Consider the following 18,343-nt stretch of genomic DNA (forward strand, 5'->3'; position numbering starts at 1 on the left):
GTCGAGGTCCTGGTCAAGCTTTAAGGCCGCCAGCTCCCTCTCTGGGTGGTGTGGTGGTGCCACGTATGCCGGCGGAGCTGGTGCCGCAGCTGGTGCACTCGGTGCCGGGTGTACATGTGGGAAAACACAATCACAACCATTCCGTTCATTAATAAGTGTCTGGTGCTCTTGGCCCGGGAACCAAAGCCAACCAGCTGGTCATCTTCCGATGAGGCTGCCGCAACACCCACTTCACTGGCCTCATAGGCGAGAAGAGACTGAATCTCTCCAAAACTAAGAGCATAATTAACAAACGACTGTAGGCTGTCCTTGCCATGCCCCTCAGACATACAGATGCCTGATGCCTCCTCCTTCCGGAGGTTCTTGATGAGATACATAGTGTACCCAACATCATTCTGTAAAAGCCACCTGAAAGACTTCCCTTTATATTTCCCAAACTGCAGGATATAGTCTCCCAAAACCTCCGTCTTGTCTGAGGCATCCCCTCCTCTCTGACGGACCACAGCCAGAGCATTCTGCCGCACAAGGTCCTCCCTCTAGAGGTCTGCACAGGCTTTAAACTGAAGCCCGAACCCGGCCCGTACCCGCGATCATTTAACCCGACCCGACCCGACAATTACATTTACATATTAAGCCCCAACCCGACCTGAACCCGAGGTCCATTCTGTTTCTCACAGCAAATACGCGCGAGAGCGGTAGCACATGCGCAAAACAGTTTTGTGATATAAATGATATGATAAAATAAAATGATATATATATATATCATTATTATATTTGAGAGAGAGAGCCTGACTGTGTGTATGCACATATTGCACATCTGCGCACGCCTACTTTCTCTCTCTCGCGTGCTGGTCACCACAACACAGCAAGCAGGCAAAGCACACGCCACGCAAACTATATATAGCCTATTTAGTTTTTCTTAGTTAAACCCGAACCCGACCCGAACCCGAGGCTGTTCATTAAACATTAACCCGAACCCGACCCGAAACCCGCACATTTTTCGGGACCCGTCGGGCTCGGGTCGGGTAGCAGACCTCTACCTCCCTCATGGCCACAGACTTGTCCTGCTGAGTGGGGTCGTCCTTAATCCGCCTAGCTTCGTTAGACGGCTCCTGGAGGAGAAATCCGAGTGGTCCCTTGCGGAACACAACACAGATTCTCCCTGGGAAGAACATAATTTTCTTCTGCATCTTGATCTACCTTAAAAGAATAAGATAATTTTAGGTTTAATTTACACATTTCTCAATTCTTAGGTCACTTTTGCAAAACTCTTCACACAGTGAGCACAACAGAAATCTATGTGGGCTCAACTGTGGATCATTTATCATTGCGCTGGCACGAAATGCATTCAATGACTACATCTTTCAAATTACATTATTTTCTCACTTTGACGTAATAACATAATACAAAACTGTAAACTGAATAAAAAATTGTTTTTGTCTACTATCAAAGCTATTAGATGAATCTGAACACCTACACAAGCGTTAGTCTTTCAATATCATTACTATCCATTCAAAAGGGAAAACTTAAGGATCATTTTGTACTGTAATGTAAACATCAATAACATAAACTGCAGTGAATTACACATTACACATTAAAGACTCTTTTTGTTTTGTAAAGGAATTGTAAAAAAGAAAACATTGTATAATGCTCCTGATGTTAGTGTGGTTTTTTTTGGTCTGTGTTTTATGATTGACAAAGTGTGTTTGTTGGTTGAAAAACTTTGCTAGTGTTCTGTAAGAATGAGCTAATTTGAGAAATAGGCTAAAGTGTTTTGATAGAAATAGTGCATTTTGAATGTGAAATTAATTGCTGTGCATGTCCCTAGATGAAAGTTGGTTTGGAGAACTGTGTAGAGTTTTGAAAAAATTACAAATATTGAGAAATGGATCACACAAGGTTTGATGAAGGTTTGATTCAATCTTTGATCTCTAAACTTCAGTCACATACTGTAGTTCAAAAGGTCAAGAAGACAATACTTTTTCATACATAAAAAAAAAGTTGTAATGATTTTAATGTTTTTAATGGCATAAAAAAATAATGCTTCAGTCTGAGATTGTATTGATAATTGGTAGTCAAGATTTTGGTTAGTGCAATGTATAATTAATCAGACAGTAAGACAATAGGCCTATCTGTAGGCGAGTTATCAACACATTAAATGTATGCTGTATAGGTTATTTAACGTCACAATATGAAAACCATTCACATAAATCTAAAAAACTATCATGTTCATTCATTATCTAGCTCGTATTCACCCCACCATCTAAAACGAGCGATGCTGAGCTAACTCATCAACATAACCTTGTCAGAAACGGACTGACAAGATTATTTATTTAACGTCATGACATGAAAACTATACACATGAATAATTTAAAAAACTATCATGTTAATGAATTATTCGGCGCTTCATTTCATAACACGTCATCTCTTATCATGCAACCGATGCTGGCTACTGTACCAATGACTGTAAATTTACCCTTTAGTTATAAATTAATCTCAAAAAACATAATAATCTTACCTTTGATAGATGAAAAATCAGTGTGAATGATGGTAGTCGATGTCTCCGCAGAAGTTTGTTTAGAATAAAAGTTTTCAAAAATGCTCTGTAAAAACTTGGAACAGCGCCAAAAGGGCGTAGCGGCCAAAGGTATATTACATCCGTAGTGTTTTAGCACTACCATTGAAAATGAATGGGAAACTGTTTAGGGCCGTTTAGCTGAACAATCCAAGGCCGGCGCGTTGGAGACCCGGGTCTGATTCCCGGCCAATGCAAGAAGCTCCTTATGGTGTGCCTGAGGTCATGGTCTTCAAAAAAGCTTTGCTTTGTCGTCAATGTGCCGCCTCAAATGATGTGCCTCTCGTTAAAGATGTTTTAACCCAAGATCAATAAGTCTTCCTCATCTTCCATCTATTTCGCGACCCATGAAGCATAACCTGCCTGAATCTACCGATCACACAGTGACGTGCCGTTTGGAAGATGTAGAGCATTGGTGGTTCAGTGGTAGAATTCTCGCCTGCCACGCGGGAGACCCGGCTCCGATTCCCGGCCAATGCAAGAAGTTACTTATGGTGTGTCTGAGGTCATGGTCTTCAAAAAAGCTTTGTTATGTAACTTCTGCTAATCCACATTACTGACAGCGATTGCCAGCTCAAGGGCAATAATTTGCCCTCATGAATCTTGTCGTCAATGTGCCGCCTCAAATTATGTGCCTCTCGTTAAAGATGTTTTAACCCAAGATCAACAAGTCTTCCTCTCTTTAGGCCGCCACGTTAGGGAAGGGGTCCGCGGACAGCCTAAAAGGTAGTCCGTGGTAGGAGGTTAGTGGACCGCTGCGCGACGCCCCCTAGATGATTTTTCGGGGCCCGGCCGACCACGCCCGGCCGCGGGGGGGCCCGGCGGGGCGGGCCAGAGGCGTCGCCTCGGGGCCAGGGGCCTCGGGGAGCTTGACAAAATTCAGCCCCCTCGATCGCAATCCGGGCAGCTTCCACAAGGGGGCGACCCCCCTACCGCCTGCAATCGTTTCTGCACGCGCCAAACAGGTTGCGGGCGGGCGTCCACGGAGCTCACGCGCATTCCCCTGACCTCCTTTTCGCGAAATTCCCTGACCACACCCACCGACCACCAAGCACCCGTTCGTCCCACCGACCACCTGTGACCGCCCCCTGACCACGCCCACTGACACAAACAGCCTATTCGTCCCCCTGACTGTGGCCCAGATTAATCTAGATTAATTTCAATATTAATCTAGATTAAAAATTAATCTATGCCCACCTCTAGTTGTCATACTAAATTTTACTGAACATATCACATTATACCAAACTATCTGAAATATACAATCTACAATACGATAACACGCAAGAAAAGGAGAGAAAAAGGGTATGAAATTTGTTAGCTGGAATGCTCGAGACATTAATTCACCGATTAAAAGATCCAAAATATTAAATCACTTTTAAATCACTTTTTTAATCACAAACTAAACGCAGACATGTGTCTGTTGCAAGAAACCCATCTGCTAGAATCTGAACACAAGAACCTTCAAATCTCACAATTCTCACATATCTTCTTTTCGTCTTATAGCTCAAAGAAGAGAGGAGATTATTAATCCAATATTAGACAAATCCAACGCTTCAAATCCGATGAAAACAGCACTCTACAGAAATTATAAAACAATATATGATAGATTTTGGCATAGGCGATGAAACTGGAGACAGAAAAACCCTACAATAAGGGGGGGGGGGGGGGGGGGGGTCTCAGTTACACAGTCTGACAAGAGTTTTAACCCAGTGCTTTGGCCTGCTTTAAAAGACAGGAACTGTATTAGGCCTTGTCTCTTCAATAAGTTTGATTAACATATTTGAAGTGCACAGACAACATAAATTTGTATAATTAGTTTAATAATTAGATGAATATAAATAAAAAAGACCTTGAGATAAATACTGTACTTATGAACAAAATACTTTCTGAGCTGCAAAAGATAACTTCAAATTTCAAAGCGACCTATGACATCTTATGACATGAAATCTATCTAAGTTTAAATGATCTCATGGATGTGGCTGTTGTAGCTGGCTGTACCAGCTGATGCAGTAAATGCAGTCAATTTTTAAATGTGGTGTATTCAGACAACTTTGATATGGTTCTTTTACATTTACCGGGTTTAATTTCATATTGCCCGTCGTGCACAGTTACCCTAAAGGCACCGGGACGGCAGTGCCACCGGCTTGGGCCCGTCATCGCTGCTTGCAGCTATATTTTAATCTTAATTTTGTTCCATTACTTAAATATATAGAAGATGATTTAAAACGTTGGATGAATTTGCCATTATCTCTTATAGGAAGAATCTCTACAATGATAATACATATTTACAATGATACCAATCCAACCCACTAAGAAATGGTTAGACACATTAAATAGCAAGATAAATAAATTGTACTGAAAAAATAAATAAAAATAAGAATAAGCATTACAGAAAAACTAAGATTAGGAGGATTAGGGGCACCCAACTTTCATAATTATTATCTAGCTGCACAATTAGAATATCTCTGCAAATGGATAAACGGCAATCATACCCATAACCCATGGTTAGACTTAGACCAGCAGATTGTAAAAATATTTCATTATCCGACCAACGGATGTAATAAAGGCTCATAAATTATATAATAACATAATTCGTACAACATTATTAGCATAGTGGAAAAGTAATCAAATAACTCATAATCCAATAACACCACACTCCTTCTCTCCTATATGGCATAACCCAGATTTTACCATTTAAGGGATACTCCACCCAAAAATGAAAATTCTGTCATCATTTACTCACCTTCAAGTTGTTGCAAACCTGTATGAGTTTCTTCTGCTGAACACAAAGGAAGATATTTTGAAGAACGATTGGAACTTTGGCACCATTGACTTCCATAGTATTTTTTGTTTCTACTATGGAAGTCAATGGTGCCAAAAAACTATTTGGTTCCAATCGTTCTTCAAAATATCTTCCTTTGTGTTCAGCAGAAGAAAGAAACTCATACAGGGTTGCAACAACTTGAGGGTGAGTAAATGATGACAGAATTTACATTTTTGGGTGGAGTATCCCTTTAATAAATCTTTGCTTGTTAATAAAAAATGGAAAATTGCTGGCATCACACATTTACATCATCTGTTCTTGGATAACAATTTCATCAATTTTTCAGAATTAATAGAAAAAAATTTTTAGGCAAAGATCAGTGTTTTTATGACATACAAATGAATCATGAACTAGAACTAAGATTGGCAACCTTCTTTCTAAAACTCCACCTCTTATTGAGAAAAAAATCAGCAACACAAAAAAATTCTATCCAAATTATACACTATATTAATAAATACAGATACAACGTATTCAATATCTATTAAACACTGGGAAAATGACCTTAACATAATCACAGATGTCAATTTCTGGAAACAAGTCTGCTTAAATACATTTAGTTTAAGCAGAAATACCAACGTACAACTGATCCAATATAAAGTAATACACGGAACACACTTAACCCAACATAAACAGTTTAGAATGGGATTATCAGAATCAAACAAATGCGAACACTGCCATCTCCTCAGCGAGCAAAAAGTCGTCTAGAACACGTCTAAAAGACGTAATTGTTAGACATCCAGAAGACGTCCTTACAGGAGCCAGAATGAAAGTTTTTTATACGTCTTTTCTAAACATTCAACATTCTAAACATACGTTAATTTAAAGACGTGCTACAGACGTAATTGTTAGACATCTAAAGGCAGCCAGAGTAAAAGTTGTATTAGACGTGTTTGTCACAAGGTGACAAATCCAGCCGAACCAATTTACGCTAGGAGTGTGTTACGCTAGAAGACGCTGTGTTCCATGCGGTGTGAAGTCCTCTGCATCTCTTCAGCTTCTGAGTGTTGATCCAGCGCAACAGTGGAGGGATTGAATAGTGGGTGAGTGCTGGCCTTATTGCACGAAGATTTGAGTGTATTGCGGTGCCTGAATTGAAGTGTCACACAGTATTGGACTTGACGTGAAGTTGCAGTGTGTGGATGTACACGTTTATTTAACCGCCAGTACTCTCCAGTTCACGTCCTCGCCCAGTGTTTGCGGAGCAAAGCCCTCAGGTTGAATGTGCATGTTCCATTTCGTCCACCAGGTCCTGTGATATGAGAGAGGAGTGTGATTGTCCTGTTTAACTTGTCTTGTCTATCTAAATAGAACGTTCCTTTGCCACCGCCTTCGTGTGTGCTGCCTGTTCGGAGGAGAGACACACCCCCGCCTTAGTGTTGCCGTGGGAACCACCCAGCCCAGCCGTAAGCCTGAGTCTCCATTATACGAAAGGATCATGTTTGTTCTTGTATCAAATGCTCCGTCTATTTAAGATTCTCCTGCCACTGCCTTCTTGGGTGCTGCCTGGTCGGAGGAGAGACACATCCCAGCCCTAGTGCCTGTGTGGAGCAACCCAGTCCAGCCGTAAGCCGATTCTCCATTATATGAAAGGATCATGTTCGTTCTTGTATCAAAGGCTTTGTCTATTTAAATAGAAGATTCGTCTGCCTCGGCCTTCTTGTGTGCTGCCTGTTCAGAGGAGAGACACATCCCAGCAGCAACGCTGCTTGTTCAGAACCACCCGCTCCAGCCGTAAGTCCTTACTTCACCGAAATCGAATTGAACCTGCAAACTTGTCTCTATCTTGGATTAGAGGGGACCCTTGTCTCTGGCTGGAGCCGTCAAGGGCGGAAAGGCACCCGGAGGACCTCACACCTGCTGCTCAGTAACGCCACGGAGGAGAGCACCCTACACGGAGGAGATCTGCCTACCCGACTACCTACCTGGCCGGCAGCGAGTCCCCCTCCTGGACTCCATCGCCCCTGTGCCGGTCATCTACCGAATAGCTGACGCTTGGGAAAAACTTACCTGCTACCCACCTGTCCTGTGGAGAGAGTCCCCTCCTGGCCCGTGGCCCCGGCCCTGGTCTGCCCGGGTCGCTGCCCGCCTGTGTTACGCCGAAAAGAGTCTACTTACCTGCACGCCGGACGGGCGTTCGACTCCTTCCTCCTCTGTGGCTGCCAGTAACCCGGGCCCTCGCAGTGAACCCCTCGGCCTCCTCCTCCCTGGAAAGAGAGACGAAGCCCGCATTAAGACTTTTAATTCTTGCTTTTATTCAATAAAGATTGTTAATTTTAGAAATTCTTCTTGTCTGCCTGGTCTCTGGTACGCTCCTCGAGGTGGTCCTGGGTTTGAGGGGTGGGCGCAGTCTGGCTTGGCCCCCCCGACCTGTGACATGTTTTCTGTAGTAGAACTGTCTAAGAAGACCGTTAAAGACCCATACTGACATTGAAATCCCAACTGTGCATATTTGCAAGGATGCAACTTTTAAAAATGTTTACTTCAAAACAGTGGCAGTTCTCCCTGAGAAAAACCCAGTTACTCATTGTTAAAGGGCACCTATTATGCAAAATTCACTTTTACATGCTGTTTGAACATAAATGTGTGTTGGCAGTGTGTGAGCAAAACCACCCTAGAATGATAAAAATCCACCCAGTGTTTTTTTACAATCTAAATAATTCATATGCACTCTCTCAGAATGAGCGGTTCTAAGATTCAGCTTTTTGTGACGTAGAACATGGGAAAGGGGTTTGATTGACAGTGTGGTTGAGGCAGACCCCTCCCTCGGTGATCTGATCCTCCATTGTTGTTTTAACGACAGCGAGACCGCTGTTCTGAAGATTTGTGCTGCCTTCTAGAAAATGCCTCCTAAGAAAAATAAGTGTTTTGTTGTGGGCTGTAATACTTCGCATAGTTGTTTGCACTTGCTTCTGACATCAGAGCCACTGAAAACGCAGTGGGTGGATTTTATTTATGAAGGAAATGCGCCTCTTACACTTCCGAAGTACGTTTATGTTTGCTCAAATCATTTTGAGAGTGACTGTTTTTTGAACGGCGGTCAATTCAAAGCAGGTCTTGCTACAAAATTAATCTTCAAGGGTGGATCGTTGCCTAGTGTTCGCGATCCAACAACAATTCCTGAAGAAGTAAGTGTATTTTATGATTTCTGAGGTAACGTTAATAGTCATCGACAACAAATGTTGTTGTCGTCGTCGTATGATTTATGTAATTTAAACCTTTTAAATAACCACAGGTTTTCATATGTTTTTTTAAGATATTGTATTAAAAAGTGTGTATGTTTTCGAAAAAGACATCAAAATTACTATGTTTCTACAAAGGCCAGCACATCGACACGAAGCTGTAGGGATATTGCCGTGCAGACACACACATCACAGCTGTGCAGTGTTGGTACACAACTATCATTGGCCTCGTTTACACTGTCAGTGAAATGTGACCCAATTCCGATTTTTTACTCGTATGCGACACAGATCGGATGTGTTCTATGACAGTGTAAACAGGAAAAAAACGCATGCATTCGGATATTTCGAGATCGGTTTCAGGCCTCGTTCATATGTGGAAATAAATCAGATGTAAATCGGATATGTGCCAATGCGACTGTCATGTAAACAGGCAGATCGGATTTTCCGAGGCATTAGGCTGCGTCTCCGCGGTTTAATGACGAGAGAAACCCAGACGCGCATCTGCGGATGGACGGATGGCCCGATGAAACATTGTGTCGTCGTAGGAGAGGAATGTGGACACACGTTGACACAACATATCAAAGGTTGGCTTGCTCATCCTAAAATTTCGGACCCACTGCTCCTCGTTAAAGCCCGCCACGATCTCATGAAAGTGCGTTTATTGCACGATTTTTTTTTCACGTGGCATTTACGCCAAAAATATAGCTTTATGGCGTTTAATACGCACGTTTACAGTGCGTATCATATGCAAGCAAAAACTATTTTTGGCGTAGGCTATAAATGGCATGAGAAATCAAATTTGTGCTATAGATGGGCTACTCACTTTTATGAGATCGTGTTGTATGTTCCCACCTGTCCTGAGATCTCGCTGCGCTTCGTCCATCTGAGCAAGAAGACCCCTTTAAACATGCGCGATGTTTCAGTCAAGTGTAAACACATGACTCGGATATGGGTCACAATTTAAAGAACGTGTAAACGGACGGTAAAAAAAATCGGATATAGGCAACAAATCAGAATTGGGCATCAAGACCTGCAGTGTAAACGAGGCCAATGAGGACGCTTCAAACACACCACAGGAGTATCAGTATGTTGATGTTTTCTAACTATATTTATATTACATAATATAGAATATAGTACTATAAATTTGTATTAACTAAATGTATTTTTATATGTACATTTCTAAATTCATTTTCTGTAAAGTTCCTTAAATGTATACAATATAACAATATATAAACAATATACAAATACATTTGAATTGAATTGAATACCCAAAAAAAGAGAAAGAGAATATTTGCTGAATCTGTGCTAAATTATACATTTCAGGTGTCCAGACAGAGACAACATTGTCAAATTTTGATTATACCACAAAATTAGTTTCGCATACAGCGGTTGCGTCTTCCACACCCCTCAAGACTTCATCAAAGAGACCTTGTCTGGACCTTGAGGAAGATGAAGATATCCTACAAGAATGCTCTTCAATTGTAACTGCACAAGAGACTGATGTCACATTTAATCCAACAGGGGATGAAACATCGACAACAGAGCAAAAAGACTTGTCGTAAGTTTATATTATAATTTATAATAATGTTTGTTTTAATTTTAGCATTTCTAATTTTTATGTACTACTTATATAAAGTAAAACATTTTTTTTTTTTTTAGATCTCAAGCATCCAGCCCTATTCAGAAAATCTATAAATATATTGTCTATGAGACATGTATCATGGAACTGTTTGAGGTGTGCCCGGTATGTCATAGAAGATGTCATACAAGATCACAAAGGATTGGAACTTTTCTACGTGTTGAACAACTGTGCCACCATTGTCAGTTCACACGGAAATGGAACAGTCAGCCGTCACCTTTCGGCTGCTGTGTATCTCAGTGGTGCTTCATTTGTGACAATTGAAAAGGTATTTGTAACACAAGTAATTAATATCTTTGCAGGTACATGATACTAAACATTTATAATGTATAATTAGTTTGTTTATTCATTTATCAATTTAAAATTGACCAACTATTCTCTATCTTTTGTCAGATATTTGCAGCTATGAAGTTACATCTTTTCAAGTACGACACCTTTCGTCGCCATGCACGAATGTGCATTGAGCCTGCTATTGTTTACAAATGGAGAAACTGGCAGGATGAGATGCTACAGCTGTTAGCTCAAAGGGGAAAGGTCATTGTTGGAGGAGATATGAGGGCTGACTCACCAGGTACATTGTTGGAAAAATTTACATTGTAAAAAAAAAAAATGTCTCGTGTAGACAAGGCGCATTTTGTAATAAGAGATTATGTTTTTTTTTTTTTTTGAAGGGCACTCTGCCAAATATGGCAGTTACACAATGATGGACCTGGAAACAAACACCGTTGTTGATGTACAACTCGTCCAGGTAAATGAGCTGAAACCCTTGATGCAACGTCCTTGAAAACTTGTATACTTAAATTTTAAACGCAATTTTTTTTTTTGATCACTTGTCAGAGTAATGAAGTGGGAGGAAGTTACCACATGGAAAAGGAAGGTTTGACGAGAGGTCTTGACTTTTTGGATACTCGCGGTGTGACTCTGGACTGCATTGTGACTGACCGACATCCGCAAATACAAAAATTCCTCAGGGAACGCAATGTCAACCAATTCTATGATGTCTGGCGCATAGAGAAAGGTAAATAACCTTGTTACAATAATATCAGTTTCAATTTTTTTACAGACTAATAATTGTGTTTAAACTGTTTTAGTGAATGATTATTTGTTTGTCGAACACATACAGTAGAAATGTATATATATTTATATATAGATGTGTATTAACATTACATAAACAACACCATGCCATTAGATGGAATGACACATTGCCCTACTTATGTAAGTGTTGTCTTGTCTGTATGTAATTGCAATCTCCAGGAATTTCAAAGCAGCTGGAAAAAGTGTGCAAGTTGAAGGGTTGTGAGAAAGTACGTGAATGGTTGCATAGTATAAAAAACCACATCTATTGGACTGCAGCATCATCAAGCAGTGGACCTGAAAGAGTTGCCAAATGGACGTCTATGCTAAACCATATTCAAAATAAGCACACACATGAAGACAGCAATTTTCCAGCATGTCTACATGGAACAAGCAGAAGTCGAGGCACAAAAAAGTGGATAGCTGCTGGTATGTAGGCAAAATAAGCAATGTTTACTCTTTTTAAAAAAAATGTATGCAGACCATGTATTTATTCAAAAAAATTTTTTTTTTTAAATACATATCTTACTCTAATAACACTTACAATAATGTAGGAACACTGCCATATCTCAAGTTGGAGAGAGTTCTCTCCAACACCAGAATTTTGAAGGATGTTGGCAAGCTAAGTCCACACTACCAGACTTCTTCTATCGAGGTTTTCCACAGTGTAATACTACGGTTTACACCAAAAAATGTGGTATTTCCATTTCTGGGAATGTTGTGCAGGTAATGTTAATGTTGTTGTTGTTTTTTTACGATTTTAATTATACATACACTGTATGTATGTTGAAAAAGTTTTTTTTTTTTTTTTGCTTACAGTCTATACCTCGCTGCACTACATTACAATGAGAATGCCGGGCGTCCTCAAGCCACAACAGCATCCGGTCTACGGGTGTTCAAAGTGACCTTTCCAAAAGCCAAGAAGGGAGAATACCGGGTCAGAGAAGTAAAGACACAAGCAACCTTCAGTATGTATAAAATTGAGTTTAGTTAACAGAATTAAAACAAATGTCCATATTTTTTGCATTGTTTCTTACAAGGAATTTGAAAAATCAATATTTTATCAATTGAAAAGTAAACAAAATGTTATATTGCACAGGATATGTGGATGACCTGCTGGACCTCATATTTGATAAGGTCTTCGTGGATCCTGCACCATATGTGGATGATGTTTTGAGGATTCCAATACCACCAGCATTGTGTGCAGAGTATGACCGGCCAGAGAAGGAGGAGGCCATCTCTAGTAGGTTATCTCGGTTTAATCAATAGGTGGTCGAAAACCTACATAACTGCCCTGTGCATCAGGAAACTCTCTTCGAATCCTCAGGACCACACAGGCTGGAATCACAACTCGAATTTTTCGTCCAAGGAAACCCCAGCACCAGCTCACAAAACTCCGATAAGCTAAAAATCTGTAACGGCTAACACAAACACACACACACACACACACACACACACACACACACACACACACACACACACACACACACACACACACACACACACACACACACACACACACACACACACACAGGGACATTCTCAAAACAAGGTTCAAGATTTATCATTTGTTGTTTAGAGTTGTAATACTTGCTTTGTAATTGATTATGGTTCAATTATTTTTAAGAGTAATGTCCTTTTATTAAAATTATTTTATTTCTAATCTCATTTGTATATAATATGTCAGTGTCTTTATACATAATGTAAATAAAGGAATAAAAAAGGATATGCAAGTTGTTGTGAAATTATTTGAAGCTATACTATGTTTTTTTCCATTATAATTGCATTTTAATATAAACTTTGAAATAATATATTAAAATTTAAATGATTAGAACTTATTTGAAGAAATAGAATTTTTTTTATTAAATGTGTTAATCAGTTACACTCACTGTTGTATTCCACGAAGTCGTATGGGACCATAGTCAGCCCTGTAAATGTTAAAAGCGTTTTGTAAAGAAAACAAATTGAAACAAACAGGATCCATTCCGGGATGGTCTACCATACATGATGGAGTGACTTAAAGTTGTTTCATCCATCTTGTAACCTTCGATACAACAAATAGCGTTAGACGGTTTTATGTCACGTATTATTTTTTGCAACTATTAAAATGTAAATACATTAATACCTGTTCTATCTCCCTGCAGCATATATTTTCTTGTTCTGTCGCCATCTTCTCACATTTGCCACATAAACACCTGTTCGAGAAGTGAGGTAAACATGACCAATCAGGTCTCTCGCATTAATGTCATTTTATTTGTAGGTAGCAAACGTTATTATCGGTATTTGTGTTTGTGTTTTCAAACATTTGCGTCAACGTTATCACAGTTTGTGTGTGTCTGTGTGTGTGTTGCACAGCGATGACAACGCAATGAGTTCATAAATGTATCAAATAACCATTCCGAGACATCCTGGTCCATTCTCGATCGTGTTTCTTCAGCCGGAGTCTCTTCGTCATCTGGGTCGGACTCTGGTTCAAACATGTATGGCCGAATGCCATACACAATTGCGGGTCTATCACTCTCGGCCATTATGGTTCTACCGACTGTTAATTGCCATAGTTATGCAAGTTACGCCCACATCCAGCGGCAGGGTGGGGATTAGCAGCTCATTTGCATTTAAGGTCGTCTGCCTCAAAACAGCTTGTTTCAAAACAGGCCCCAAAAATGACACATTCAAATGGTTATAATAAATTAACTGGGGGGTATTTTGTGCTGAAACTTCACAAATACATTCTGGGGACACCCAAGACCAATATTACATCTTGTAAAAAGGGCCATAATAGGTGCCCTTTAATGGTTGTCGTGTCATGAAACTGCAGACACACAGACCATAGACCTAAATAAGATTTTAAAGAATATTGATAATATTGATTCAGTATTCAATTGAATAATTGTGTACTGTATATACTAGTCTTGCATTTTTATATCTTATCAATTTAATTGTAATAAACTGCTTACCATTTTCCTGTAAACCAAACTGACCTTTTTTAACAAAGAAGACAAAAAAATGTTGAGGCTGAGGGTCTTGTCCCAAGAATCGGATTGTCATCCATTGTGTGGAAGCATTTTGGGTTCAAGGCAAGTGACACAAAACAAAAACAGGTCATATGCAAAGAGTGCTGTAAAGTTGTGTTGGCGCCACAAAGCAACACAACAAACCTCTTTAATCACTTAAAAACAAAACATAAAGTTCAATATGATGAATATAGGAGGGCCAAGAAATGAGTTGCAAAAACTAATCATCCCAAAACATTAACTCAGGCATCCATCGAAGCAAGCCTCTTTAGTGCATCACCATACACATCCACCTCCCAAAGACAGTGAAATAACAAATGCAGTCGCATTTCATTTGGCCAAAGATGTGCCCAATAAACACAAGTCAAGTCAAGTCAGGTCATCTTCATTTATATAGCGCTTTTAACAATAAATTGTTTCAAAGCAGCTTTACAGAGATAAACATATAATTTAAGGTAACAGATTGTTTTGGCGTTATAGCGGTTCTTGAATAATGTTACTTCCAGCTAAAGTTAACTTTGATTGATTCACCTCCGTCAAAATGATCAGACTTTAAACGCGAACCTGTGATTAACGCTGACGGCGTTCACATGCTCATTCAGAATTCTATAGTTATGTGCTTTTTAAAATATGTGCGCAGGTTTGTAATTCATACAACCCAGCCTAAACAAACTACTTTTCTTGCCTATAAACTTTGATACAGAATTTTGTTTTATTTTATCACTTCGGGGTACGCGAGCCGGAATTCACAGCGCTTTATCTGTAGAGTGGGAAAGGGATCCTCCATAGGGAGAGGATAGTGGATACTTCAGCACTGCATTGTCATCGGGTCCAGGCGAATCTCCTTCGTCAGATCTGGACACGGCCTGGATCCGGCAGGCTGCGGGAAAACCTCGGGATAAACAAAGACACTAATATTAGCGTAGATGCCATTCTTCTTATGATGTAGCGAGTACATCAAGATTTAAGGGAAGTGTTCCCAGTTCCGGCTGACCTAATCTATGCAGCCTAACATTGAATTTATAGAAGTCTATAATGTATTATGTGTATGCTAGGTCAAAGAGATGTGTTTTTAGTCTAGCTTTGAACTGACAGAGTGTGTCTGCTTCCCGGACAATGGTAGGAAGACTGTTCCAAAGTTTTGGTGCCAAATAGGAAAAGGATCTACCGCCAGCAGTCGATTTAGATATTCTAGGTATTATCAACTGGCCGGAGTTTTGAGATCGCAATAGACGTGAAGGACTATAATGCGTTAAGAGCTCGCTCAAGTACTGCGGAGCTAAACCATTTAGTGCTTTGTAGGTAATCAACAATATTTTAAAATTTATACGATGTTTAATAGGGAGCCAATGCAGTGTTGACAGAACCAGGCTAATATGGTCATATTTCCTGGTTCTGGTAAGAACTCGAGCTGCGGCGTTTTGAACTAGCTGTAGTTTGTTTATTAAGCGTGCAGGGCAACCACCCAGTAGAGCATTACAATAATCTAGCCTTGAGGTCATGAACGCATGGACTAATTGTTCCGCATTTCCCAATGAGAGCATATGGCGTAATTTAGATATATTTTTAAGATGGTAAAATGCAGTTTTACAGATACTAGACACGTGGCTTTCAAAAGAAAGGTTGGTATCAAATAGCACACCCAGGTTCCTAACCGACGACGAAGACTTGACAGAGCAGCCATTAAGTGTTAGACAGTATTCTGGGTTATTACGTGTGGAAGTTTTTTGTCCAATAATTAGAATCTCTGTCTTTTCAGAATTTAGTTGTAGGAAATTACTAGTCATCCAATTTTTTATATCAGCTATGCATTCCGTTAATTTTGTGAATTGGTAAGTTTCGTTGGGTTTTGAAGAAATATACAGCTGAGTATCATCGGCATAACAGTGAAAGCTAACTCCATGTTTCCTAATGATATCTCCTAATGGTAGCATGTACAGAGTGAACAGCAGCGGTCCTAGTACTGAGCCTTGTGGTACGCCATACTGAACTTGTGATCGATAAGACATCTCTTCATTTACTGCTACAAACTGATAACGGTCAGTTAAGTATGATTTAAACCATGCTAATGCAATTCCACTAATGCCAACATAGTTTTCTAGTCTATTTAAAAGAATATTGTGGTCAATGGTGTCAAATGCAGCACTAAGATCGAGTAACACTAATAGAGAGATACAACCACGATCAGATGATAAGAGCAAATCATTTGTGACTCTAATGAGAGCGGTCTCAGTGCTATGGTACGGTCTAAATCCGGACTGAAAATCCTCGCAGATATCATTTCTTTCTAGAAAGGAACATAGTTGTGAAGATACTGCTTTTTCTAATATCTTTGACAGAAAAGGCAGATTCGAGATCGGCCTGTAATTGACTAATTCTGTAGGATCAAGTTGTGGTTTTTTAACAAGCGGTTTTATCATAGCCAGTTTAAAGGTTTTTGGTACGTATCCTAGAGACAAAGATGAATTAATGATATTAAGAAGAGGATATATGACCTCTGGAAACATCTCTTTCAGTAGCTTAGTCGGTATAGGATCTAACATACAAGTTGTCGATTTAGATGAATTAACGAGTTTGCAGAATTCTTCCTCTCCTATAGCAACAAATAAATCAAATTTTTCCTCAGGGAGACTACAATGCACTTCCTGATGCGATACTGTGGTAGACGGTTGCATAGTTATAATTTTGTCCCTGATATTATCAATCTTATAAGTGAAGAAGTTCATAAAGTCATCACTGCCGTGTTGCTTTGACACTTCTGAGCTTGAAGCTTTCTTTTTCGTTAGTTTAGCCACTGTTTCAAATAAATACCTAGGATTATGTTTATTTTCTTCTAATAGGTTTGAAAAAATAAGCAGATCTAGCAGCTTTTAAAGCCTCTCTGTAAGCAATTGAGCTCTCTTTCCACGAAATCCGAAATACCTCTAGTTTAGTTTTCTTCCAGTTGCGCTCCATTCTTTTGGCTGCTCTCTTAAGGGCCTGAGTGTGCTCGCTGTACCACGGCGTTGGACTATTTTCTTTAATCTTCTTTAAGCGCAACGGAGCAACTGCGTCTAAAGTGCTGGAAAAGAGAGAGTTAAACGTTTCTGTTGCAATATGGAGTTCTTCTAAGCTATCTGGGATGCTGAGATGATGAAACTGATTAGGAAGATTATTGATAAAGCAATCTTTAGTGGCAGAAGTTATAGGTCTAACGTATTTATAACACGGAGTCGGCTTTGCAGCCTTGGCCAAATGTAATTTACTTGAGACTAGATAATGATCTGAGATGTCATCGCTCTGCTGCAGAATTTCAACAGCATCAACATCTATTCCATGTGATAATATTAGATCTAGAGTATGATTACGACAATGAGTAGGTCCTGACACGTGTTGTCTAACTCCAATTGAGTTTACAATGTCTTTAAATGCCAATCCCAAAGCATCTTTTTCATTATCTACATGTATATTAAAATCACCAACAATTAGTACTTTATCTGCAGCCAATACTAAATCTGATAGAAAGTCCGCAAATTCTTTGATAAAATCTTTATGGTGCCCTGGTGGCCTGTACACAGTAGCCAGCAGAATTCTCAAATGTGATTTATCGTTTACACTATATATTTTTACATTAAGCACCAATACTTCAAACGAAGTATATTTAAAGCTACAGTTCTTAGTGGTTTTGAAAATATTACTATAAATTACAGCAACACCTCCCCCTTTGCCTTTCAGACGAGGTTCATTTTTATAACTGTAATCTTGTGGGGTTGACTCATTTAAAATAATGTAATCGTTTGGTTTTAGCCAGGTTTCTGTCAAACACAGCATATCAAGATTATAATCTGAAATCATATCATTAACTATAAGAGATTTTGAAGTAAGGGATCGAATATTCAGCAACCCAAGCTTTATCATTTGCTCATCTGTATTATATCTGTTTTTTATTTGTTGAACATCAATAAAATTTTTAACCTGACGTTTTTTGGATTTCCAAATTCGGGGAACAGACACAGTCTCTATATGATGATATCTAGGTGAAAGAGGCTCTATGTGATG

The 18,343-nt window shown here is 39.6% G+C and overlaps 1 protein-coding gene, 1 long non-coding RNA gene and 1 other non-coding gene across 3 annotated transcripts; all 3 read left to right on the plus strand.

Annotated features, from left to right (window-relative positions):
• Nucleotides 1-2,984: 2,984 nt before the first annotated feature.
• trnag-gcc (transfer RNA glycine (anticodon GCC)) lies at nt 2,985-3,055 on the plus strand. The gene has a single exon. It is a non-coding gene; the product is annotated as a tRNA-Gly (tRNA).
• Nucleotides 3,056-9,626: 6,571 nt separating this feature from the next.
• Nucleotides 9,627-10,424, plus strand: LOC130099803 (uncharacterized). Its single transcript, XR_008808460.1, has 3 exons — nt 9,627-9,662; nt 9,902-10,136; nt 10,238-10,424. It is a non-coding gene; the product is annotated as an uncharacterized LOC130099803 (long non-coding RNA).
• Nucleotides 10,425-10,433: 9 nt separating this feature from the next.
• On the plus strand, nt 10,434-12,746 carry LOC130099800 (uncharacterized). Its single transcript, XM_056265606.1, has 8 exons — nt 10,434-10,485; nt 10,611-10,788; nt 10,889-10,965; nt 11,055-11,235; nt 11,472-11,720; nt 11,846-12,017; nt 12,111-12,259; nt 12,391-12,746. Exons 2-8 carry the CDS (start codon nt 10,623-10,625, stop codon nt 12,558-12,560), a joined length of 1,164 nt encoding a protein of 387 aa, XP_056121581.1. The 5' UTR covers nt 10,434-10,485; nt 10,611-10,622; the 3' UTR covers nt 12,561-12,746.
• The last annotated feature ends 5,597 nt before the right edge of the window (nt 12,747-18,343 follow it).

The sequence above is a fragment of the Rhinichthys klamathensis genome, unplaced genomic scaffold, assembly GCF_029890125.1.
Source record: "Rhinichthys klamathensis goyatoka isolate OS25496 unplaced genomic scaffold, OSU_Roscu_1.1 h1tg000236l_1, whole genome shotgun sequence".
NCBI lineage: Eukaryota > Metazoa > Chordata > Actinopteri > Cypriniformes > Leuciscidae > Rhinichthys > Rhinichthys klamathensis.